The 27,275-nt window shown below is 42.3% G+C and overlaps 1 protein-coding gene across 2 annotated transcripts in view; it reads right to left on the minus strand.

Moving 5' to 3' along the window:
* Window positions 1-12,244: 12,244 nt before the first annotated feature.
* Window positions 12,245-27,275, minus strand: part of LOC310773791 (gamma-aminobutyric acid receptor subunit beta-3-like) — a gene marked incomplete at both ends in the record, with an annotated part of 125,488 nt that continues 110,457 nt past the window's right edge. Inside the window, 3 exons of one of the 2 annotated variants that reach the window (XM_083633744.1) lie at window positions 12,245-12,613; window positions 17,331-17,399; window positions 18,423-18,670. In XM_083633744.1, coding sequence (XP_083489870.1) covers window positions 12,245-12,613; window positions 17,331-17,399; window positions 18,423-18,670 — 686 coding nt within the window. The remainder of the gene's footprint in view (window positions 12,614-17,330; window positions 17,400-18,422; window positions 18,671-27,275) is intronic. The other variant, XM_083633743.1, reaches the window with a different exon arrangement.

The following is a 27,275-nucleotide window of genomic DNA, read 5'->3' on the forward strand; positions in this document are numbered from 1 at the left end:
CAATTATGACAAGGCCACTTCATCAATAAGCAGACGTCCATTTCTGATGATGGAACAGCCAATAAACTCTCCCAAATGACCACCAATTTCTCTCTTCTCCTCCTCCACTGTTAGCATATTTAGCATAGCAAAATAGCATTTTGATGCTGTGTGAAATATATTTGACATTCTGGTGCAGAGAATCTGTTTAACGATTCCAGTGTCATATGAGAGACAGAGGCAACCGTTTGGAGATATGTGGCGAGTGCGACATATAAAACTAAGATACATCTCTGTCCAAACTCATCCACTATCTCTCTCCTCCCGCTGGCAGCCACAGCTCACTTTGTTCTGATCATAATGAGCCGAGGGAATAGAATTGCTCCTGTCATGGGGAGAACAAATGGGAGGACAGGCTGGGATTGCTTTGCATTGCTCTCTCTCTCTCTCTCTCTCTCTCTCATGCAAACACGCTGTTCGGTGAGGACTTTCAGGATAAATCACAAAGAGCTGTAATGATGTCGGAATCATTTAATCTCGTATTCTGTCTTAAAATCGTAACAATTGGGGCGAAAAAATAATGTGACAGTCAGGTTTGATCATTTCATCAGTTTCCTAATGCAGCTTGTTCCAAAGTAAACCATTATTAACTGTGATATTATCTACAAAAGGATTCGAGGAGAATCAGATTTATGTTAAGATATTGTCTTTTGTGTATTTTTTTTAAACAATAAACAATAGTAAATTGTCAGTAACAATTGTCAGTTTAAACAATAGTTCAATTATTTCACCCCATTTGCCAAATTTTCTTCACTTGTTTTCAGACTCATAAATTATTATAATTGAATCAGTTCAGTCACAACCACCCGGAAATGGGGAAGTGCATTTTTACCATTGAATTTCACTGTCCAGGGCGATTTGGACGATTCTGGTGTCAAATAACAGGTTTCTAACTATGGAAGATTGAAAATTATACATCAGAAATCCTTTTTATATCTCCTTCCGCCATTTACTCTGCTTATTTTTTTTTAGGTAATGTGAAACATATCCAATAGAAATTATGTAGGCTACAGAAAATTTACATTTTATTTGGTTTACCAGGAATGTGCCGTGGAATCTGCACTTGTTTTTGTTTAGTTCTGCCTCTCGTTAGTAGAGAAACACATTCCAGTTGGACAAAGCAAAAAACTTTTCAATATTCTATTTTCTTTATCTCAAAGAGTGCATTCTTCCTTGATCATGATTACTACAGCGAGTGGATGTAACTCAGGACACGAGTGGCTTCTGGGTCATCCACAACAGGGCTGTTATTCTCCATAGCATTGGCTACTTGGGGAATAGCCCTTTTATGTTGAATGACTGGGAGATATAGCCCCTACAGTGTAGGCTACTTCTTCAAGGAAACTTCATTGGCAAGAGACTCGAGTGCGCAACGGAAAGCCTGGTTGTTGGAATGGAGGGGCCCATCATTGTACAGTAAATCCTGTTGCAGGAAACGTGCCTGGCAGCTGATACAAAGAAATGTGTCCAAAATAAAGGGCAAATTATGAGAGACGAGAGAGAGAGAGAGAGAGAGAGAGAGACAATAGTGAGTGACAGAGTTTATTCAGAGATGAGAGGCATAGAGGGAAAGAGAGAGGGAGTAAAGGGAGAAGTAGGCTAATAGCCTACTCTTTGCTGCTGCTGTGTGTCAATGAGTTAATAAAACAGAAAGGCAGCATCAAAAAGCACATCGAAGAGTCAATGTAGGCTATTTCCCCTAGTCTCTCCAAGACAGTCTTTTGATGCTGAAACCATCTCTCTTGCTCTCTCTCCCATCGCTCGCTGTGCTGCTGTTGAAGTCAAAGAAAGTATGTCAGTTGGCAGGCAGGCAGGGAGGCGCGAGAAAGAAACAAGAAAACATCAGAAAGAATTCATTCAGTGAGTTTTGCCGCCTGGCACGAGTTTCTGGGGCTAGCAGCCGCTTATTTGGGTCGATCATTTCGCTTTCCATTGGTGTGCCAATGGCGCTTTACGAGCATGTTGTGCAATAAAGTTCCCAGTATTAATTTAGCGATATTATATGAACAGATAGCTTAGCTCCAGTTCTCAGTTCCGAATGGCTGATCCCTCTCCACTTTACTGAAACGCTGACGGATAGGGTAACAATTGATTTAAAGTCATACTGAACAGGACTCCCCCCCCCTTGAAATAGCATCAAATCCAGATAAAAAATATCCTACTCAATCATTAGCCTACTTATGGCCAGTTTTGCCAACTTGTAACTTTGCCATTAGACTTAACGCCTGGCGACTTTTCAGATGCCCCTGGCCACTTTATTTCTCAAAAGTGACTAGCGAGAAATCTGGCAACTTTTTCCGACCGTGGAAAACAATGTTAATGTGTTGAATCCCAAAGCATTTGCCAGTGATCCATGTTAACTCATTCTCCGCCATTGGCGTCATAGAACGTCATTTAAGAGACAACGCTTCCCCCGCCATTGACGTCATCGGACGGCAATAAGTGTTTTCACGGTCATGTGATAGATGGCTCTCTTACTCACCTTGTGAAATAGTACAGCACGTCTAAAGGTGTACAGGATCGACCACGATTGTCTAACAAAACCAGGAAGCAGAAAAAAGCAACAATCTCCCATCAGAAAAGGTCCATAGCACAGCTCCATGGCACGGCTGTGCCCACGGGCGAGTTAGACCGTTAGGGGAAACAAAATCATTATGGGGTTCATAGTTGAGTGTAACACCGCAGTATCCGCCATCAAAGGCATTTGTGAATGTTGAGGACGTTCAATTGTGGGCGTCAGCATTTTAGATATGCACCTGCAACCAAAACGACTGCTGAATCCTCAAGCTACAAACAAGAGTTCTGGTCACAGTGTCTGTTTTGAGCTGGCAGCTAGCTATCATTTTTATCTTCGCTCTAGTAAAAAAGCTGATACCTTGCTAGTTGCTGGCTAAGCTAACCGGCACCTCCAACAGAAAACAAATTCTGCATCACCCTTCATCCCATTCTGTCCTTTAGTATTCTCAAACAGATCAACCCCACATTCATTTGTTTTGGAATGAGTCTAGTCTGCTTTGTGTTTCTCCTCGCTATACTTGGTTGACAGAAGAATGATTATTATTACCATCATATAAACCAGGGATGTCAAACTCATTTTAGTCAACGGGCCACATGGGACCCAATTTGGTCTCAAGTGGGCCAGACAACGAAAATCAATGCATAATAACCTATAAATAACAATACCTCTCAATTTCCCAGTTTCTTTTAGTGTAAAGCAGTGGTTCTCAACCTTTTTACACCAAGTACCACCAACCTTTTTACACCAGTACGTACCACCTCAGAAGTACCATGAAAGTATGAGAGGGAGGGAGCCCCGTGTACCACCAGTGGTACACGATTTAGGCCTACAGGTACATTTTAACGGACACCTTTTCACATAGGGCTATCTCAGCTATAGGCCTATCCTATCAAATCTACTGTCTGTAACTGTGCATTACAATTGACAGCAACTGTGCAATTCTTCTCTATATTCAAGGGTAATGAAAATAGTTGACCAAATTTTAGTGAATCGGCTACTTGATATTGTAACTTGTTCTAAATCCTGAGCTTGAAAAATTTGATTTTTCATTGCAATTTTCATACTTTGCAAAATCATCTTGTGGGCCGAATGGGACCCTTTGGCGGGCCATATGTTTGACACCCCTGATATAAACCTCCCCATTTACTCTATTCTTTATATCATATTTTCATTATCTGCTGTGGCGACTTTACCCCTATGGGGATCAGAATGTTTCATCTCATCTCTAATATAATTATAAATAAGTGATTTATTTCTCTAATTCCTCCTGCTGTCTTATGAAAGCAATAAGTCACAGTGATTTTAGAACAGCCCAGAGGCTTCAGTCACTCCTCGTGCCTAACAACACCTCTTTAGCTGTTCTAAAATCAGGAGGAAGCACAGCCTCTGCTGGCGTTATTGCTTCAATGAAGAACCACTCATCATGCAGCCACACACACACGCTGCATATCTGAGTTATGAATGTGAATTATTGGAGAAATGGTTGAGATCGGGACCCTGTGTGGTGGCTACTGTGGTAGTTCATGATGTCAAACCTAAAGGCTGCACTTCCATCCATTTGGAAATAGCTTGTCATATTGCTTGGTTTTCCCCATGGGAATGGTTTGCTTTTACATCTCTTCCAGAGCTAATGATAAAATCAACGTGTGTGTGTGTGTGTGTGTGTGTGTGTGTGTGTGTGTGTGTGTGTGTGTGTGTGTGTGTGTGTGTGTGTGTGTGTGTGTGTGTGTGTGTGTGTGTGTGTGTGTGTGTGTGTGTGTGTGTGTGTGAGTGAGTGTGTGTGTGTGTGTGTGTGTGTGTGTGTGTGTGTGTGTGTGTGTGTGTGTGTGTGTGTGTGAGAGAGAGAGAGAGAGAGAGAGAGAGAGAGAGAGAGAGAGAGAGAGAGAGGGAGGGAGGGAGGGAGGGAGGGAGAGAGAGAGGATATAGCCTAGGGGTTGTAAAAGGAAGGTTTTTTTTGTGATAACCTTTGGTTGACTTTTACTTTATGGTCCTCTCGAGTGCTTTTTATCAGAGACTTGGCATCTTGTTTGCCAGGGGGTCATCTATCTTCTCAACAACCACCTCGTTCCTGTGAGGCACAATACAAGGCACGACTGGATGAACGCTCCAGTATGAAACATCATCCGTTTGAATGGGTTTGGATGTTCCAAAATAAGGGCTGTGGGACAGTTGCTTTCAACACTGCAACAGAAATTGACAATGTAGGAAGAGGTTTTTTTTTTCCAACTCAAAGAGAATGCTAGGATGATGTGGGACCTGATGTGCTGCTGGAGACAGAATGCTAGGATGATGTGGGACCTGATGTGCTGCTGGAGACAGTTTGATGCTAGGATGATGTGGGACCTGATGTGCTGCTGGAGACAGAATGACAGCAGAATGACTCATGCAAATCTGTGCTTTCATAATGGTAGCCTACTACAGTACAGAGGCAAGGCAAGACTTCTGCTGAATCGGTTGGTTTGACTGAGTAAAACTGTTTTTTTTAGAAGCATTCTACAAAATGTCTATGAGAAAATAAATGGTGGATGAAATCACTTGGTGCTCATGCCTACCCCGGAAGTGGGTGTGACTTTGGCTCTCTAGTCTATTCCTTTTTCATGCACAGATTTTCTGAGCTAGCGTGGGGATTTAAACCAGTGACCCTCCAGTATACTCCAAGTATCCTGCTCATAATGTTTAAGCTCGTGTTGCCCTTATAACCCCATTGCCACTCTATGAAAAGTCAATCCTCAACACAGCTTGTTCTCGCTGTCCAAAGAATACCAGCTGTTTTTCTACTGGTATGCGGGGTTGAGAGAAAACGTGTGCCTTGCCTATGAACAACACAGCTGCGCTCACATGCCTCCCACAAACTGCTGAACAACGATATTCTTGAATGATTAGTTTAATGATAAACTGTGCAGAATACCTTGGGGTTAGAACCCCTATACATTATAAAGGCTCCAAAGGAGAGAGAGATTAAAAATCTATCACACCTACCCCCAAGGGTCTCATATAATATGAAGGGGCGGGGAGGAAGTGGACAGCCAAGCTCAGCATTTTCATATGCCATTATGCATAAATAGCGTGTGATAGCCTATAGCCAATATATTTCTTTCCTTGCCTGAAAATGAAGGATTCCACCACTGCAGCCTCCAGGCACTGTTTAAGGCTTCTCATTTTAATTCTAGGAAGATAGTTAGGGGTGGAAAATGATTTTTTTTTATCATCGCTGTTGGACAAAATCAATGTATCTGTTGAAGAATGATTGCTTATTTCCTTAATTATCCATAATTATACCCATGCATGCATTCTCATAATGATATAATGGGATTGATTGGCTTTCAAGCGGCCAAAGGTCAAGAATCTCACTCCATTCCTACAACACTCTAAATTCAAGTTAAAGAAAAATCATGCATTCATGATATTCAACCTGAGTACAGTTCTGAAGCAAGATTACAGAACAGTCTTCCTGGATTTAGCCAATAACTCCTTGACATTTGTGTTAGAAAATTGAGTAGAATTGAAGCATTAATTTATTCCAATATTAGATATCCACAATTTGAACAATTGCCTGCTCTTACAAAAGGGATAATAAAAGGGATAGTGGGGGGGTTCTTGGCTGACAAAATACTAACAATAGAGGCGCTATTTAATTCAAATGCAGTTTGGGATTTGAAGCCATGCTGCCATAATGGATGGGAGTAAAAACAGTTTAATGGGCCACTTCAAAAAGACTGAACCCAAAGAGAGGCCTGCAGCACACTGGAAAATAGATTTAATAAGGTGTAAAGACTGACGTTTTGGCGCTCACAGCATCTTCTTCAGAGTCAGAGTTTTGTTTGACTCTGAAGATGCCGAAACGTCAGTCATTGCACCTTATTAAATCTATTTTCCAGTGATATCGTGTGCTCCAGTCCTCTGTTTGGGTTCAGTCTTTTTGAAGTGGCCCATTGAACTGTTTCTAGTATTTAGTCCTGTTCTGAGAGCACTGACCTCCCGCTGTGGAGGGGCTGAAGTGCAAGAGATTCCTTCTCTAATGGACTGTAGTGTTTCACTTCTGTATAAGTGTGTAGATACAAAAGCACCAAAACCAGCATGGCTCTTCACGTCTTGCAAAAGTATTTGCAAATAGTTTTCTTTATGTTTTACGTTCCTCTACCCGTGTGCCAGATGGTTGGCCAAGTAAAGCTGTGTGTGCCAGAGTCTACGCTAGGCAATGATGGGATAGTATTTAAAAGTCGGTAACACTTTACAATACTGTAACACAAAAAATGGGTAGTTATTGAGGAACTAGTCAGGAACTAACCATTAGTTCATGAATAGTTAATGATTAGTTCCTGAATAGTTCATAGGTAGTTCCTTAATGGTAGTTACTTAGGAACTGACCATTAGTTACCATGTTAACGAACCAGTAAGTAATGATTACTTCCTTAAAAATATATATATATTTTATTTTTTATTTCGCTAGTTCATGAGTAGTTAATGGGTAGTTCCTTAATGACCCTTAATGGTAGTTCCTTAAATATCCTTAATGGTAGTTACTTAAAGGAACACTCCGCCCATTTTCAACCAGCTTTGTATCATTAGAACATCAGTAGTATATCAGAAAACTGTAAATTGTTTTGAAGTCTGTCATTTAATTTGACAGTTATTGAGTGTTAAAGTGTGGACCAGTGACATCACTGGTCCACACTAACTCAAATTAATAACTCATTAACTCAAATCAACTCTCAATAACTGTCAAACTAGATGATGGTTTTGAAGTCATTCATCTAGTTTGACAGTTATTGAGAGTTGATTTGAGTTTGAGGTTTGAACAGGTAGGTAACTACTCATGAACTAGAGAAAGAAAAACATTTTTTTTAAAGGAAGTAATCATTACTTACTGGTTCGTTAACATGGTAACTAATGGTCAGTTCTTAAGTAACTACCATTAAGGAACTACCTATTAACTATTCATGAACTAATGGTTCGTTCCTGACTCGTTCCTGAGTAACTACCCAATTTTTATGTTACAGTATTGTAAAGTGTTACCTAAAAGTCTATTCATGACCAATTGTGCCCTGCTGCACTACCCGGACACCCGACATCAAAAACAATTCTGTGTGTGGGTCCCTATGGCGAGTGACTGACCTCCTTCCTTTGGCCTAATTATAATGATTAGCTTTAAAGCAGGGAACTCCCAGTCCCTTTGTAAACCCATTACACTCTGTGCCTTTGGAACTCCCTCTCATCGATCCACTAATCTGAAAATCATCAGAGGTGGAAAGCTGTAACTGCACCTGAGCTGCGTGCATGCTTGCAATACCAAAACACACAGGTAGAATGTATATCATTTATTTGATGGTGTAACATGATAATCTATTGAAAAGGGGAAGAGAAACATACATAGATATACAGTATAAATCTAAACCTAAATACATTTTGTGGCAGCACAGAACATTTCACATTCCATTATGGGACCAAGGCCATACAACACCCCAAGTCATTCACGACTCTATTTTCTTGTCTTCTCTCTTTAAGGTAGGCTCACTTGGCATGATGTCATCTCTAAAACGAGCAGTTGGCAGCTCTTATAGATAAATGAGTTTGCAAAATACATTTCTTGTCGTTTCCCCCAGGAACACATTGTGGTTGCATGCATAAACACATACCTAGGGTTTGCAAAAGTTGCCTCTCTCTCTCTTTTAAACTGTACTGTGTAGTTTTGGTAATAAAGACTCATTCAATAATCATTTGCAAGCATTTCACACTGATTTCAAAGAGAACCGGTAAGTCTAAGATGTTTCTCTGTTATTAATGTGGTGGGAGGACGGTAACCTTACGAGGCAGCTGGACTCGTGAGGTCACCATCACGCGAGAAATCCTTCCCGCCGCGCTGCCAGATATGCGTTTGACTCGACTCCACCAGTGGAGCGGACGAATCAGCATCTGAGGAAGGAGGAGGCCGTCCCAAGTGTTTGAAGTTGGCCCGTGATATAAGATCATTCATCCAATCACCTGCCAAGTATATATATTTTTAAGTGCCTGCCTTTTTCCCAGTTTCCAAGGACGAGTTTCCAGACGGTTCGGTGTAACAAACCATCTGGCCGTGTCAGGTTAGGAGGGCAGAACCACAACATATAAAATGGTTACATTCCTACCCGGTCTCACCACCAGGGCGTCAAAATGCGGTGATTTGCCACGCCACCTCGGCGTCATTATTGCCAACGCGAAAATGTAGCTTTCGTGTCGTAATACTTATGCCGAAGGACCGTCTGGAGGTCAGCTTATGACGACCCCGATCCTGCGATCATCTGTGCCATCCTCTTCCAATATCATCGACTGTTTTGACATTTCATAGGTTCGAATTTCAGCAGCTTTAAACATCTTTGGACAAACTGGTTCTCTGTCCATGATAATAACGTCACACCACAACATTCTGCCTTGAAATGCATGAGACCATGAAACATTGCTTTGTGCCCAAAACCAAAGGTTTGCATCCCAAAGTCTATGGTGAGATGTCTCGGCTTATTTACAGATCAGACAAGAGAAAACACTCCGATGTTTCATTGGTATTTGACACTCATCTGTACAGTAACTGTAACTTAGCCCCCTCTACACAGTACTTATCTGTACAGTAACTGTAACTTAGCCCCCTCTACACAGTACTTATCTGTACAGTAACTGTAACTTAGCCCCCTCTTCACAGTACTCATCTGTACAGTAACTGTATCTTAGCCCCATCTACACAGTAGAAAAGGGGACTGGAGACCTGCGCTCAGTTGAATGTGGAATAGACTAGAGCCCTATATTAATCAGGGTTGAGGTCAATTCCTTTTCCGTACAATTGATCCAGAAAGAAAATTGTGCAATGACGATACATTCAGTTCTTTGTCATTAGTCAGACTGGACACAACGAGAAGCATTTTACATCATACAACTTTACAATTTACAATAAAAGTTCCCCTCCTGAATGGAAAGAGCTGAAGGTGAATTGATCCCAACTCTGACTGTCCACGGCTCTTGTGTAGACCGACATTGCGAAGCATCAGCCAGCATCCTCACAGTCGCACCGAAACGCAACGTCATCAAGTAGCAAAAGATTGTGTTTTTCCACATGTATTCATATACATGCATGGATAGTGGATGTGCATGAGATTACAAGAGAATGCTTCAAATTTACATCATCGTCCGTGAGTTGCAACTGGTTGATTGCTCTGCGACCGATGGTGGGATGGCACAGTTTATCATAAGAGTCGAACAACAGGAGAGCTATTTTTTATCACAAACGTTACATTTGTCCATACAGTAGTCGAGCAAGCAGCACAGAAAATAAATGGTCTATCCACACCCTTCCTCTCCCTATGCATCTCCCAGTGTGTGTCTCTCTCACTATCTCTATCTCTCTCTCTCACACACACACACACACACACACACACACACACACACACACACACTCTTCATGCTTACTCTGTTAAAGGTACATTCAGCGATGTTTTTGTGTTAAAATAAGTATTAAATGGCTCTATATTCTGACAGCAATCACTGAAATAGAATGTTTGGTCAGTGACTTGAAACCCCCAACCCCCCGCTGTCCTCTGTCTCTCTCCTGTAGTCCTGCATGCATGGCGGACGTATCTCTGACTGCAACCGTAACTCATAGAGACTCACGGATGGTGGCATTGGATTCGGGGGATTGGATAAAAATTGGCGCCGACCTCAAACTATCCAATCAGAGAAAAGTTGTCATTTTCTGGGAAACGGAAAGTCACATCGCGATGCTTATAAAGGACTATGTCTTTTTTCATCCCGAATCCAATGCCGCCATCTGTGAGTCTCTACGAGTTACGGTTGTGGAGATACGTCCGCCCTGCATGCAGGACTACAGCAGAGAGATAGAGGACAGCTGGGGGGGAAGGGGGTTCAAGTCACTCACGACTCACCGAACACTCTATTCCAGTGATTGCTGTCAGAATATAGAGCCATTTAACACATTTTATATTTTAACACAAAAACATGGCTGAATGTACCTTTAAGCGTCACTCGCAACACGAGAACGGGCATGTTACATTCAGATGGAGAAATGATGACCATGGCTCATTGTCCTCTCCCTGAATAATGGAACTGATACATTCAATGCTAGCATGTGCTTATTAGTGGACAGGCATGGTCCGTCCGGTCGATGACATCCATTACTGCATCACTTTGCCACAATATGGCCGCTCTAAAACACAAGAGTGATGCACAGTGTCTAAAGTGGAATGTCATGATGGTCTGATGGTCTGAAAAGAAAAGAGAAATATTTGGAGTGCCCCTCAATGCTCTGAAATGTCCCAAACTAGAGTGGTGTGATTATGTCGGTATTGACCTCTTTGTTAGTTTGAATTCAGGTCTTTTTTCTTCTTCTTTTTTGCACTAAATAGTCTGACAATTAATAGTCAGTATGACAATCACAAAATGCTGAATATGTTATCATTTCCATTTTTGGTTGTACACACAGTATATATAGATATATATATTATATATGTACAACTACATGTGCTTATGTACAAACAATGCCTGTCATCCCTCCAGTAAACACAACAGAGTTCCACAGTTTGACCTCTCTGAGAGTTGTGAGCATAAATGTGTTTTTCAGCAAGACAGGTTAGGAAACAAAATGAATACCTGAAGACACAGAGTACAAAAATATTAGAATATTTCCTGGATTGCGTAACTGTATCGCCCACAAGGCCCTTGGCAGTTGTTTTCAATGAAAGTAAGACAGTTTTAGAGGAATTTGATCAATTTGAGTGCAATTCTGTCATGCGATCACTTGAAGCGCTGTTGCGGAAAAATGGCAGTTTCATCTACTTTTGTGCTTTTCCCCCCCCTATCAAATTACCGAAAGATATTTCAGCGACACTTTTCTTTGTCAAGAAAAAGATGCCAAATAGCAAAATTCAGAACCTGAGTCACAATCATCCTGAAGAGAGGACAATGTCCTCAACTTTAAATAAATATGTTTGGATAAAGGTTTACCAGATCAATATGTGATATAGTTAATAACAACTATAATATCAATACTATACACAAATACACATCAACAGGATTCTGTCTTTGAAAAAAGATTCTGATCTGCACTTTGAAGATGTAGTACAACCCAAGGCAAAAAATTATCCCCCCCCCACTATGGCTGATCATTACATGCATTATTAATACTGCATAGGGTACCAGTCAAACATACATTAGTTTGTTCAATGGAATCGTGTGCATTTATCTGACCGCCTGTGTAGTATAAAGTTTATTCACTTTTTTTTACGATAGTTGATTTGATTATAAAAATCTGCATTTTCGTGTCTGTTGTTGATTTTTGCAAATACTGTATTGTGTATTCAATTGCTGGCTCTGCATCTCTCTATTTACAAATTACTGAGAGGGCAAATATTGAGAATTGACATTAACAAGTCCCAATTATAGTACATACTTCTGAAAAAAAAAGAGAGAAGAGTTTGGTACGAATGATTCAGAGACTGCAAATATATAAAAAAGAATTTTGACGAGAAGTCTGTCCAAGCATTAGTAGTCTTTCAGTCAGTTTTTTCTTATATTGTTGCAGTCTTTGTTTTCTTGGTAGATTCCATCATGTAAAAAAGCAACAGAAAAAAAGGACAAAAAGTAAAACAAAACAAAAAATCAAACAAAACAAACAACAACAACCAGCTAAACAAAACGACGGCCCGCTCAGACGTAGTAGAGCCAGTAGACAAGGTTGAACAGCGAGAAAACGGAAGGGAAGATAATCCGTGACCAGCGGTCGATGGCGTTCACATCCGTCAGGTCGGGGATTTTGATTTTGAGCTGGGAGGACCGCCGCCGCAGGCGGCTGCGCTTCACCTGCGCGGCCCGGTCCAGGCTGTGGCGGCTGGCGGAGCGCGGGCCCACGCCCCCACTCTGCTTGCGGTACTGGATGTGCTGCGAGGCCGTGCTGTCCAGCTGCACCATGGACTGAGAGTTCCTAATGTCCGCCAGGCTGGTGGTGACCTCGTTCCCCGCCACCTCGTTATGGATCTCCAGGGTGGTGAGCAGGATGTTCCCGTGCCCCGGCTCTGCCTGGAGAGAGAGAAGATAACGAGAGAGCTAATTAACATCACTAGAAATCCGAGCGTTTCGCGTGCAAATTTACAGGGTGGAGCTTCTGGAGAGGATGCGCCATGGGAGCACTTTTTTGGGTGTGACCAAACTCATGTCAACTGTCACGGTCACATCGTTCAGTGATTGGTAATGCTGGCTGTCAATCAAAAGTGGGCGAAGCTTAGGTTCATTGATGTGACTACTGGGGTCCTTATAGAGGCTGCTACATCAGAGTTTGCCCTTCCCCTCTGATTTCAAGCCAAGGCCAAGATGGCGTTGGTGCGTTGCGATCGCCGAATAATTAGCTTGTTACATTCTATCTGTTTGTAGGTGTCTTTTGTTTTCATGTATCATCTGTCCACAAATGAACGAGAGAGTGTTCGCTGTGACGGAACAAGAGTGAGCTGGCCAGACAAGCAGCAGCAACAGTTAAGCTAGCTATCCATGAGAGCTAACCCAGGTGAGTTTGGTTCAGTTTGCAATATTGACAACCTTTCTACTATGATCACGGCTCAATATGATCACTTCCCCTCCCCCCGGAACAGAGTGACCAGAGGAGGCACTAGTGTTGTGACCAGGGCACATACCCCTAATCCGGCCTCCCACCCGCGGAGCAATTGACCTATCGCTAAGCCCCACCCACTGTGCTCACTCGGACAAACACAGGGCAGGCTGACTAGAATAATGGCAGCCGTCACTGTCAAAGTTATATCCCAACACGCTCTTCACAACTTTTTGAGGCCTGATATCGTCTAGAAGCCATCAGAAAGTACTTCACTATGCCATGGAGGGCGATGTACAACATTGAAAGCTATCGATAAAAAGAAATGCGATACATGCATGCCTGGAAACGGCTTTAGCTAATCTTTAATCAAACGTTTTAATGGAGGAACACAGCGGGTGGGGATAACAGGCAACTCACATCCAGAATTGACATTCACTAGAGTAACCTCTTTGTGGATTATATAGCCTATATGCCGAATTGAAGAGTGGCACCTGGTAATCTATTTCATGTACCTCTGTATAATCAAGAAACGTTAATAGTCTAGATGTTTTTCATAGCGAGACAACGGCACGCACGCATGGGTGGTGGTGTAGCAGATCAGCAGAGGCATAGCTTACAGCTTTTAACATCATGTTTTCCTCCTGGATCTTTTCTCTTTAGACTACCTCACATTTATTTGGGGAACGGGATTAATTCCCTCGTTTTGGGGTTTGACTGGTGTCTGGCGATGTTATAATAATCGCATCAATCCTCCTCTTCACTAGTCTCGCTGGTCAGCCTCCCCTCTCTATCTCTTCACCAACTCCATTGGTATAACTTAACCACTTAACCATTGGCATAACGTAATGACCGGAAACTCGCATAATTCAGCATTTTCTTTTGCCGACTTTCTGAATACCATGATGATTTCATGATACCTTTTGGATCATGGAAGCCAAATGAGGGAGAAGACTCGTCATCTTGCTGTCACCACGATTGCAGATTTAACTCCAAAATAGTAGCATTGTGGATGTGAGTGGATCTACATCTACTAGTTTAATATGATCAATTTCCTGGCGTCCCAGGATACCTCGTAATGTTGCATTTACCCCCATGCACATCGTTTGACCATTTTTTCCAATTTATAAATGTATAAAACCCCATAAAACCAGAGGAAACTTGCGTTTTCTAGTGCTTCTCTATGGAACTCTAAGCTGAGAATGTCAGAGTGTATTGTAGAGCTGCACACGCTGTGATTGGCTCATCTGCGTTCGGGGCGTGGCTTAGCGATAGGTAAATTGTGCCTGTATGGATGCCTGACCAAGCCAGAGGCAACACTCGAACCTGCGAAACTCATGTTTGGAGGAAGGAAATCTACCATTGCACTACCCAGTCGCCCAGAGAGATAAGATCATGAGAGAGCTAATTAGCATCATTATGAGCACATTAAGTGGAGCCACTAGAAAGAACACTTGCTTGAGGTTTCAAACCAACCTCTCTCTCCTGAGGTTTCAAACCAACCTCTCTCTTTCCTGAGGTTTCAAACCAACCTCTCTCTAATGAGGTTTCAAACCAACCTTTCTCTCATGAGGTTTCAAACCAACCTCTCTCCTGAAGTTTCAAACCAACCTCTTTCTCTCATGAGGTTTCAAACCAACCTTTCTCTCTCCTGAGGTTCCAAACCAACCTCTCTCTCCCATGAGGTTTCAAACCAACCTCTCTCTCTCCTGAGGTTCCAAACCAACCTCTCTCTCTCCTGAGGTTTCAACTCAACTTATTTCTCTCCTGAGGTTTCAAACCAACCTCTTTCTCTCGTGAGGTTTCAAACCAACCTCTTTCTCTCCTGAGGTATCAAACCAACCTCTCTCTGTCCTGAGGTTTCACACCAACCTTTCTCTCTCCTGAGGTTTCAAACCAAGCTCTCTCTCTGTCTCTCCCCTGAGGTTTCAAACCAAGTAACCAACCTCTCTCTCCTGAGGTTTCAAACCAACCTCTCCCTCTCTCCTGAGGTTTCAAACCAACCTCTCTCTCCTGAGGTTTCAAACCAACCTCCCTCCGTCCCCCGAGACAGGTGCCACGAAACACCGTTGTCATGGAGCCGTGTGTGGGCATCCAATGGAATGTTGGATGAAGTCATGCTTTTGCCATGGCAACAAGTCTGCACTGAGAGTCTCATGCACTTAACTGATACACATTTCCATGACAGCACCGTCTCACTTTCTATGGCAGCCATCTCAAGCTGACCAATCAAGATAGCTGACTGACACACCAGCACTTTCCACTCCAGCCTGGTGTCCACTTCTACATTTCCTATGGCTAAAATCAGTTATATTTTAAGTGCGGTTTATAGTACAGCGATGTATGACAGTCGCCACCACCTACCATGATCATATTCTGTCATCGATGTTGATGTCCATTGGACATGATATGATAGAATATGATGATGGTCAGTGGTGACCATCATAAATCGCTGTACTATAAACTGCCCTTTAGATTGATAAAACATTACATTTGCTATGACCAGTGTTGTTCACTCGAATCCAGGACTCGAGTGAACGATTGGACTCGAGCATTCATGCATTTGGACTTGTTAATACTTGTAAAACTGCTTTTTGTTCTTTTGTTTATGTTTTTTGCAATAGGCCCTATAATTCGGCATATGACATTGATATTGATAGCTACATTAATACCGTGACATTATTCTATTTTGTGCAAAGGCAGGCAGGCACATGTGTTCTACCTACATGTGGACTCATGCTCGTGTTCAGTAACTCTGGACTTGGAGTCAGGAATCGACTTGGACCGTTCTTTAGTGACTTGGACTTGGAGACTAGACTGGGACTGGAGATGTAGTGACTCGACTTGGACACTAGTGGCTACCACTATGAGGTCTGCTGCCTTGTATAACCGTTGGAGCTGCAAACTGACAAGATTCAAGATACAATAGCTGACAAGACAGAGTCCTCCTTATCATTTCCCGCTGGAAAACAAAAGAAGTCACAGCTCAACACTTGAAAGACACAGGAGGTACAGCATACTATAGCATACTCCATGCTTGTGATCATGTCTGCCACAAAACAAATAGAGTGACGTATACAGTGGTGATCATTCATGCAAACGTAGCCACTGTAGAAGTCCCATAGCTTCCTGCATGCATGCAGTGAAGTGGTGTGGCAAAACATTCAAATAGTATCCATTTTCAGCCCAAATCAGTTTATATCTTTCAAAAGGTCTCATTCCAAAATGCTATAGGACGAATCAGCGTGGCGTCACTTGACATCTAGAAATGCGCAACCCTGCGGCAGTTAATAGTATGAGTAGTGCCAAACAAACGTTAATATCTCAAAAACTATACATCACATCGCTTATATTTTGAAATTCCGAGTGAGAGCAGAAGTAGCTCAAGAGTTTGATGTATAATATATACACGTCGTGTTAAAGTTGTGTGAACTGTCGCCGTTTTTAAAATGTAAACAGAGTTAGACGGCTAGAGTCAGACACACAAGCCTCGCGCCACTTGGGCTCCATAGGGTCCCATTGCCGTTGCCACCCAGTGACACAGTTTGTTTACCAAAATGCTGCTCAGCTGATCCCTCGTATAGACATTTTGGAGAAGAATTGTTGCCATTGTTCAATATAGACAGATAACTTCCTAAAAGTTTTTTATTCAAACAAAAATCTTCACTTGGAAAACAATGCTAGCTGCTGCTACTAATGGGGGGGGGGGGGACTTGTACAGTAGCTAACCACAGAAAATGTACACTGATTTGCCCATCCTGACGTGGGCAATGTCACTGTAATGACAGCTTTGTGGGAAATGTCTTTGGTTTTGACAGTATGGCATTTCAACAATGAATTGAGTGATGAAGACTGCAGATAAAGTAGCGTACACAGAGGCCATGCACTCTGAAAGTAGAAAACAGGATAGTATCCAAAACAGCATGACTACCATGTCTTTCGTCCAATGTGGAAAAAACATGTTGAATCATAACGAAGAAGTGGTGAAGTCAGACGGAATACTCCCGGGATTATGACAATGTTATGGAAATGTCTGTAGTCATGTCTACAGTGTAGTCATGTGATTCATTCCATGGATGAACAAACGTTATGCATTATGGCTATAAAGAGAAAGAAAAAACATCCATGTCAGCTGATGGCGATGGCGGAGTTGACTGAAGAATATTGAAGAGTCCCACTGAACAAGCAACTCACCGAGCGTGAGTGGCGAAGACCTTTAACCTGATTGGAGCGTTTTAGGGATGCGGTCCTACTACCTGCCTCCTGAGGAGATGGAGATATTCAGCCACAAATCATTGAGAATGGATTTTCTCAAACCTTTGGCTACTGAAGCCTCCATCGGCGTGGATACAGATGCTTATGAATAATTGAATAATGTAATAGAGTTAAATTATGCAATATGTTTTCCATTTGCTGTTTCGTTCGTCATGAGCTGGGGAAAAAAAAATCTGTATAGATTTATCACCATGGCCGTTTTATCACCCGTGTCCTGTTGGGAAGGGAAAAAAGAATCAAGTTGAATCTTTGTCCTTTCCACCATGCGCTCCCGGGGCGTTCTCCTGTGGAAGTGACCCAGCAATAATAGCATGTTTATGCCAACATTGGACCCACAGGCCATCGTGACAAATATTTTAATTTCACCAGGAATAAGGAATTCAAATTATTCATCTTGAATCTCTTAGTGTGTACCTTCATTCATTCATTCATTCATTCTTTCTTTCTTTCATTCGTTCAGCCAAGTTAATTCATTCGTTCATTTATCCCTCATTCATCTACCCGTTCATACCAGTCAAGGCCCATTCACATATAGAACAGTACATTTAAAGATAACTAGAACTGTAAAAAGATTCAAATTGTAAATTGAATGGCTGTGTTCCCACTACTGCCATATAGTACTATATGTTCCCACTACTACTATACAGTACTATAAATATAAAATCATCCAAAACGATAAACGATAACTAACTATAATTTTGCATCGATCTGAGAGCGAGTTTTTGGGATGCAAATCAACCAATCAAGTTAAAACTCTAAGAAAGAAGGGGTCGGGACAATCTGGCAGCAGTGATGGCTTTGTTTGCTGAGGAACTTATCAGGGATATCGTTGTAGTGTGAACGTATCATTATAGTTATCTTATAGTTATCATTATGTGAAATGACTTTCAGTTTGTGTGTTGCTTTCAATTTCCAACTGAACAACTGCTCGTGTGCCGTTCTAACCGCAGAAAAAATTTGACTTGAGTATGACTTGAGAAGCATAAATCCGATCACCAAATCCCAACTCACCCTGGCAGAGTCGTACTTGGCTGCCCTCTCGTTGTTGGCCTTCTCGGCCTTTTCGGCTAGCTTCTTCTGCATCTGCGGGCCCCTCCCGAAGAAGATGTAGTTGACGAAGGCGTACTCCAGCAGGGCCAGGAAGACCATGACGAAGCAGCCCATCAGGTACATGTCGATAGCCTTGACGTAGGGGATCTTGGGCAGCGTCTCTCGCAAGTGGGTGTTGATGGTGGTCATGGTCAGCACCGTGGTGATGCCTTTGGGGGGTGGGTGGAAAGAAATATGCCATTTTAATGATGATAGGAATCATTCTTATTGGAAAAAACAAATGTACAAAACGATAGGAGCCTGCTTTCTTCTCAGCCAAGAGGCATCTATTTCTTCTGTGACAGTATTCATTGAAGAGAGGTGGTAAGGTATGCTTTGATTATTTTGACAGTGTTCAGTTACACTATAGGGTTGGGCGATAGGACGAATATATCGACTAGCTGCGATTGGCTGAGTCCATCACCGGAAGATTGTTTTTGGGAAGTGATTTTTGTCATTTAATTTGCTAATTTAATTTGCTAATTTAATGGTAACTAATTAACCTGTAAAGCACAATTCAAAGCATGCGTGAATAGGTTAGAGAATGAGTTCTATTGCCACTTCGACAGACAACGCAGCCATGACCCCATCCCCTGCGACACCCTCCCCCGCCTCCCCAAAAAACAGGCTCTTTAAAACCTCTTGCAGTGCACCGTAACACGGGCGTTACGTTTCTGATTTTTTGCTGTTCATCTGTCATTAACGTGATGAATTAGGTGGTTAATTCTGAACAATGCTGTTCATGCTACATACCAAATTAATCGTCTGAATCTTGCGCATCGAACCATGTCTTCCTTTTTCGGATCAGATCAACACAATGGAAGTTATAGCCGTCTTTGTACAAAGACAAAGACAACATTTCAGATTATTTGGCTTTTTCAAATGGCTTTTTGGAAATCCGCCTAGGTATCTCCCTACAAAAACCACTGCCAAATACTCATGTTTTGGTATTTTTTCATCTTCTTTGAGTTGGGATGTGGTAAGGCCTGTGGCTATGTCTCCATTGGGTTTCTAGCCATAAATACAACAACCACAGGTAACTGTTTACACTCTAAAAGTGTTTTTTATTCTAGGCGAGAATCAACCACTGTGTTTGAGCTGGTGTTACTCAGGGTCAGTAACACATAGAGTCATTCTGACACTTGGAACAGAAACTTCAAAGTTTTACCTTTCAGAAATGGTCAGGCAGTTGTCTGTAACCCTAGCGGTTCAACCACCGTAAGCATTTTAGTTTGGGTATGTCGTTTTCACCATTTTATTCAGAAATACAGTAGGTGGCTTTAGAAGAGGCTTAGGCAGAAGTCGCGAAAGTCAGCCGGACCTGACTCTGTCAGCACTGTGCTGATTGGCTGGCCCCAGTGTTCACCGACATCTTCAACACCTCATTGGGGACATGCTACATTCCAGCCTGCTTCAAGTCCTCAACTATTGTCCCCGTCACCAAAAAGACAAGCGCCATGGCACTAAGAGACTCAAACCCGTCACCTTGACCTCTGTGGTCATGAAGTCCTCATCATGGACGCACTCCTTGACTCCCTGCAGTTCGCCTACAGAGCCAACAGGTCTGTCGATGATGCAATAAAAATGGCCCTCCACTACATTCTCGCGCAGCTGGACACTGCAGGAACCTACGCCAGGATCAGCTGGACACTGCAGGAACCACAGCCAGGATCAGCTGGACACTGCAGGAACCTACGCCAGGATCAGCTGGACACTGCAGGAACCTACGCCAGGATCCTGTGTGTGGACTTTAGCTCAGCCTTCGATACGATCATCCCGGCCATGCTGCACGAGAAGCTCTCCCAGCTGGGTGTGCCCGACTCCATCTGCAGATGGTCCACAGACTTGATGACAAACAGGCAGCACTTTATAAATTGTGATAGTTTTTCAATATTGCTTCATCTCTGCTATTGATGTGACCGCTGCGCTGCATACTTGCACTACGTCAAATTCCTCGTTTGCAATCTGATTACTTACTGTGGATATTCAAGTGAATCTTGAGTCTTAAAAGAGAGAGAGCAGAAACGAGTGCTCACCTGGGGAGTACGACAGCACCGCCTGGAGAGGCAGGATGACAGCAGAGATCATTACAGGAGCACATTTAAAATAACTGCCGAAGACTGAGTGAAACTTGAGCTAACACAAAGCAGGCCTGTAGTTGACTGTTACATGCACACTTTGCACTGTGAGGAAGAGCTCTGCTCTACAGTATCTGCCTGTCTGTCTGCCTGTATGTTTGAGAGCAGTGTATAGGCTGTTACCTGTATGTTTCAAAAATATGTTTTTCTTCTTCCTTCAGTTGGATGTTTGAGCTTCAGTGTGCAGAATGATGTGTGTGCAGTTTGACACTAGAAGGCTGTTTTCACAATCATCTGCTGAAAGTGGAAAGTCTCTCTGTGCTCACTGAAAAGGCAATTTTCAACGAGCATGATTTGTGACATTACAAATACTGGAGCCAATCCCTGTCCAGTATTCAGCAGTTAAAGCCCTTGTTTGTATGCTGTGATTGGCTAGGTATGTTCTAGTTAACCCTGATTGGTTGCATTGGATTTTTTTATGGGGCAGAAGGAGGGGAATTCATTTGAAGGATTTTAACAAGATAATTTAAATGAAGCCTGCGTTAGTTCATTCAAGACATGATGTCATAGGCTACGCCCCAGCTGTACCAGCTGACAGCTTCTGTTTGGTTCACCGTTTAACCAATTCTCCAATCACAGTCATTCTCACAACAAGGCGGTCCGTTTAAATATGGCAGCCTCTCACTCACTAATCTGTTCCCCACCTTGCTGATCGTTGCGGCTGCTGGCAACGTTTTGCTAATCTCACGCGTTACTTTCATTGCTGCCGTGCTGAGTTTGGATGTCAAATCTAGCCAGGTATGAAGTTCAGTAGGATTCTTATGCTTGTTCATTGCACTTACTGTCTCTGGAGGAAGGATCTCTCATCGCAGCTCCCGCTTGGCTAGTAGCTCCTCCATTGATAAAACCGGGCAGGCATTAAGATCCTCAAAGCGTTTCGCCAATATCTCCGCATCCTGACTGGGGGCAGCCACGAAGAGCTGTTAAGTTGTGCAAAACTTTCCATCTCCAAGCACAAGTTTTCAAGGAAGAACTGCACTTGCTCTGCTGTTTCTCTTCTGCTTTAAGCGGTTAGCTCCCCTGCTAAACAGCAAGACTCCCATCATAAATGTTACGCCGGATGAAGACCAGTCTGTTCTTGCCGCGCCGATCGTTCAGTAAGAGGCATGTCCGCCTCCAGGTTTGGAAACACCGTCTCCCACAAAGAACAACTTCAGGCCATGGCTGCTGGCTATGCTACTGCTAGCAAGCTATCGCTAATCACAACGGCAGCCGGAGTGTGCCCCTGAGTGATGTCACTTCACCGATGAGGACGCTGGGAAATGTAGTCCCATCGCTGAGTTTCTTCATTAAAAGCTGAGTATTCAGTTGTGTATGCTATCATAGGTTCAAGCATTCAGCATGTACTGTTCCAGCTGGTGGCCGAGCGTCTATATTCTTGTAGTGGTTTAAGCTATTATGTTGATGTCGTGTTTGTTCTGACTGTTTCTTAAACAGCAAAGCCAAGCCAGGGCTGTCGGCTACTGCTGCTAGCAGCTAACGTTAGCTAGCATCAACGTCAGGTGTGTGGGGGCCCTCCTGAGTGACGTCACCTCACCGACAAGGACGCTGGGAAATGGAGTTGCATGGTTCTCCATGGCTGCGTTGTTCTAAAGTTGAGTATTCAATCAAGCATATCATTTCATGTAGCCTGGTGGATAAGCTACTATGTTGGCATGTTGATCTGTTTGCTAACAGATTGATTTCGGCAATATCAAACCGATGTTTACTGGCAGGTATTCATCAGCACAACGCTGGCATGATGTAGCCCTCTCTGCAATATTATCTTGTGCCTCTAGCTGAGCCCCGGTGCACTCTGGTGGCGTTCTATTGTAACTGCATCAATGCAAATCACTCAGTGCTTTCAGTGGTTGTAAATCAAGCGCAGCTCAATTTCAGCGATTAAGTTGGAAATGCTTGATCTTAACCATGTTCAGGAATATGCTTTATCAATATATTTATTGGAAGTGCTTGATTTTCATAATTGTTTTTTTTCAAATGAAACTTTGAAAATAACTTCTTAAAAGGATAGATGAATGGATGGATAAAGTGCTTTGTTATGTATTCTGGAAATTAGTAAGCATTAAATAATTCTGATCAAACCATTTAATCAAAGTAATATGAAGCAGCTGGTAAAATATAAAGTAATGACTTGCATCATTGCTGCGGGTATAAGGGATATAAGCTTTATTTTCACATTGAATTTATAGTAACAATTAAGATGTGTCGATATAGTCTTTGAGTCTGTAAAATTTGGTTGGTACTTTTTATATTATTATAAAAAATAAAATAAAAAAGCTGCATGAACCTTTGAGAAATATATGTGAGGATTATCGAGTTCAATAATCTCTCGGCTTCATCCAAGTTCTTGTAAGGATGATTGCCTAAGCATATGCGGCTGAATTTCACGTGAAGCTCGATAAACTTTACATCTTGGGCTATGGCAGTTAGTCCGACGCAAGGGTGCGTGTTGAGCACAAGAAGCTCAATACTCTAAGGTATAACTATGTCATCAGTTTTATATTACAAGACAAGTAAGGGGTGATTCATGTCTAAGCTCGAGAAGGATTTTGGGATAATTAATATTGCTGAGTATGGCAACAGCATTTTAGTACATTGTCTCATCTGTCTAAGCAAATAATATCAAGAATCGTAAAACAAAGTCAGTCTGCAGGTGTAGGTTAGCTGAAAGTGATTTTAGAGGTCGGTAAAATAATTGTCTATCGTCACCTATTTTGCTGTATCAGTAAGATCAAATAAAGCTAAAAGACGATACTTTGCAATTCTAGACTAAAATCTCATCTTCATCATGTTAAGTCCTAAATCCACTGTCATTTATGAGTCTCCTCATATAGGAGGGGATACACCTGTAGGTGACCTGTATTTCTCCACGCGACATCTTGGGACGGCCAGTCTGTTATAGAGTTCCTTGTCTGGTGAGTCCTCCTCCCTGAGGAGTATGAACAAGATATTCGACAACAAAGCTAGCGGCTAGTCCATTCTGCTGGAACACATTCATGTTGAGGATGGCTCCTCTCCTTGCTATTGTTTACTAGTTACATCATGGCATGCTGTCATGAAGGTCAAAGCTGGTAAAGTAACTTGGACATCTATAGGCCATTGTTTGGCCAGCATATGTTAAAGTTAGAAGGGATTCTGCTGGATAGGATAAAACAGTGGAACTTCTCAGATAACCATCTTGGTTTAAGTTAATCATGACTCTGCCGCTGACCTCTATCCTTAGTTCTTTTCTGTATGTTTAATCATTGAAAACAGCTGTCAATCAGGAGGAAGTCAAGTCAGTTTTCTCAGTATTATTATAGGTAGTAGGGCTATCATCACAAACATTCAATTAGCAGTTGATATTCATGGTTCTCATCTGCGGTCATCGCTGTCAGTTGCAAGAAATAAGATATTTAAGAATCTCTTTTCAATTCAGGATGTTCCATGAGCCAGAGCGTGCATTGCGAAGTGCCAAAGACGGGATGCCGGCTGCCGCCTCAGTGAAAGCTAAGCTTGATATTTCTGCACATGGAGTATAGTTAATTAATATCAAATATATTAAATGCAGCTCATTGTTTATAGTTTAGTTTAATTCAATATCTAATATGGAAATCGCAGCTCATTATGTTCTGCCATCGGAGAAATTGTTCAGCTTATATCTGTGCCAGGCTTATCTCTTCATAGGTAAAGTCATTTAATGTGTAAAATATTTCTCTTGGATAAAGATGCTGTGTCTTTCCGATGTTCATTCAAGGGGTAGGTCATGCTCGCTTAGCTCTCACTTGAACAAGGAAGGCTCTCAGTACCCAATGAGAATAGCAGAATGCTTGTTGCTTCTCATAGGTAAAGTGCATTTAGGGTATGCAACAGGCTAGGCTAGGCATACAGTATGGTTACTCTTGGGATGACCCTGCTGGTGCAGTACTGCTGCTGTTCCAGCAAGTAGCACCTGCTGGTGCAGTACTGCCGCTGATCCAGCAGGAAGCAAGTGTGTTTTGGGGGATTGATTTTATTTGACATAATAAAATATTCCATTGCTGTCCCAACCAGTGACAAAATACTAATTTTCTTATTCACTTTATTTTTTAAACAGACAGGGATGCTAAAGGCTCATCTGTTATCTCTCAAACTAATACTTGATCTGTCTATCCTCTAAGATCCATACCGCATGAGATCCTGATGTGGGGCAGGATTAACTCTGTTCCTGACTTGAGTTCGAAGGGAAGGCGACCTCCCGCTGCCGTCTCCTCTGCAAATGACGAGGACTCCCTCGTCAGCTGCTCTCTTCACTCCTGCACTGGCACGTCTACCTCTGCAGCTGAGACGTCTCAGCATCTATTCTCAAAGCAATGGGACATTGGTCTTCTGCACCATACAAACGTCATATTCGGTCAATGACATCATCTCAGCTCAAAAGGCCATGAGCACTAAACACCTGAGGAGACAGCCATTATGTTAATTGCTGCATTTGGAAGTGGTTGGCTGAGTTCATCGTACTGACGTAGGTAGTATGACCTCAGGGGTTGCAGGCTTGCTTCTCTCCCAAGCGGGACGCAGCTGAGGTCGCAGCAGGTGTGCTGCTTCACTTACATAGGTAGTTCATATAATCGTAGTATGGGCCTCTTTTGAGTTACTCTGTTGTATCTCTTTTCAAGGTGATCCGAGGTCTGCAGCATGCTGCTGCTACACATAGGTAGTTCATTTAATTGTACTGTAGTATGGCCTCTCTAGATACATGCATGTATCGAGGTCTGCAGCATGCTGCTGCTACACATAGCTTCTATAGTCTGGCTGATGCATTGCACTCATAGCTCAGGGTCGCAGGTTTGCTTTCCCCTATCTCATTGCACTCATAGCTCAGGGTCGCAGGCTTGCTTCCCCCTATCTCATTGCACTCATGGCTCAGGGTCGCAGGCTTGCTTCCCCCTATCTCATTGCACTCATGGCTCAGGGTCGCAGGCTTGCTTCCCCCTATCTGCAGCATCCATGCTGCTTCTCTTAAAATGGTTCACTAATGCTAGAATGACCTTTGGTTGTAAGCTTACATCCTATTTAATTGAAAGGTCGGCAGCGGCATACTGCCTCACATAGGTAATCCACTTAATCATAGTATGGGCCTCTTTTGAGTTACTCGGTGTACCTCTTTTCAAGGTGACCCGAGGTCCGCAGCATGCTGCTGCTACACATAGCTTCTATAGTCTGGCTGATGCATTCGCATGGGCGTTTCATGCTTGGCGTTGTCGAGTTCCGTTGTTTGGGGGATTCTGCTTTCTCTCCCTGCTCGGCGTAGCATGCTTGCTGAGCCGAGTTCAGGGAGAATTAAATTAATTAAATATTAAATATTAAATTAAATATTAAATTAATTCTAAGAGCGGAGCCTTCAACGCCAAACATAATTGTATGCATTGTATTCATAATACAATAAATGGTTAATTCTATGACTTGAGTGTTCTTGAATGAAATGAAGCCTGCGTTAGTTCATTCAAGACATGATGTCATAGGCTACGCCCCAGCTGTACCAGCTGACAGCTTCTGTTTGGTTCACCGTTTAACCAATTCTCCAATCACAGTCATTCTCACAACAAGGCGGTCCGTTTAAATATGGCAGCCTCTCACTCACTGATCTGTTCCCCACCTTGCTGATCGTTGCGGCTGCTGGCAACGTTTTACCCGCTCCACCCCAGCCTCCACCTTTTAGATCAAATACTATCATTTATTGTAGCTCTGGAGTCTGCATGGCTCAAAAAATGAACATGTTTGCATGTCTTGCTTTTAGGCTCCCTCTTTTACTTTCCATGGTTTAAATGTATCTGGAATATTTTATTCCCATGGGGGATTCTGCTTTCTCTCCATGCTCGGCGTAGCATGCTTGCTGAGCCGAGTTCAAGGAGAATTAAATTAATTAAATATTAAATATTAAATTAAATATTAAATTAATTCTAAGAGCGGAGCCTTCAACGCCAAACATAATTGTATGCATTGTATTCATAATACAATAAATGGTTAATTCTATGACTTGAGTGTTCTTGAATGAACTATTTTTGTGGGAAAAACCATCAGACAAATTTAGTCAAAGTAGGGTATTTTATATACATCTTAAAACGTGACTTTAGGGGGTCTTTCAGTCAAATTAGATTTTCACATTAAAGACCGTGGATGTCAGAGGCATGTCGGGAGTGGGAGAATTCCCCCCCCCTGCGTGCGCCACAAACACACACACCTGCGTGAATATTTGGGATGACAGTGGCTGGTTGGACATTTTTAAGACATCGCCCAACCCTATTACACTAGCTTCAGTTAGTATAGTATCTCTAGTGGAAATCCCTTAGTGAAGAAAAAGAGATTCATTGCCAGTGTTGGTTTCAGTATTAGTGTGTGTATAAATATCCATACTAGTATTAGCATTATAACTAATGCTAATAATAATATCAAGATGAGTATCAGTAACAGTTGTAGTATCTGTAGTATTCTTTTATCACAGTATTAGTATTAGTACTACTAATACTAGTATTGATATCAGTCGTACCAGTATTAGTATTGGTAATAGTATTAATGCTATTAGTAGTGTTAGTAGTATCCCTATCAGTATCGGTATTGTTATTTTCATCTGCATCAGTATTTGTCATGTTAATATTATCTTCCTATCTGCTTTACT

This window comes from Poromitra crassiceps (genome assembly GCF_964638095.1).
Source record: "Poromitra crassiceps genome assembly, chromosome: 3".
NCBI lineage: Eukaryota > Metazoa > Chordata > Actinopteri > Beryciformes > Melamphaidae > Poromitra > Poromitra crassiceps.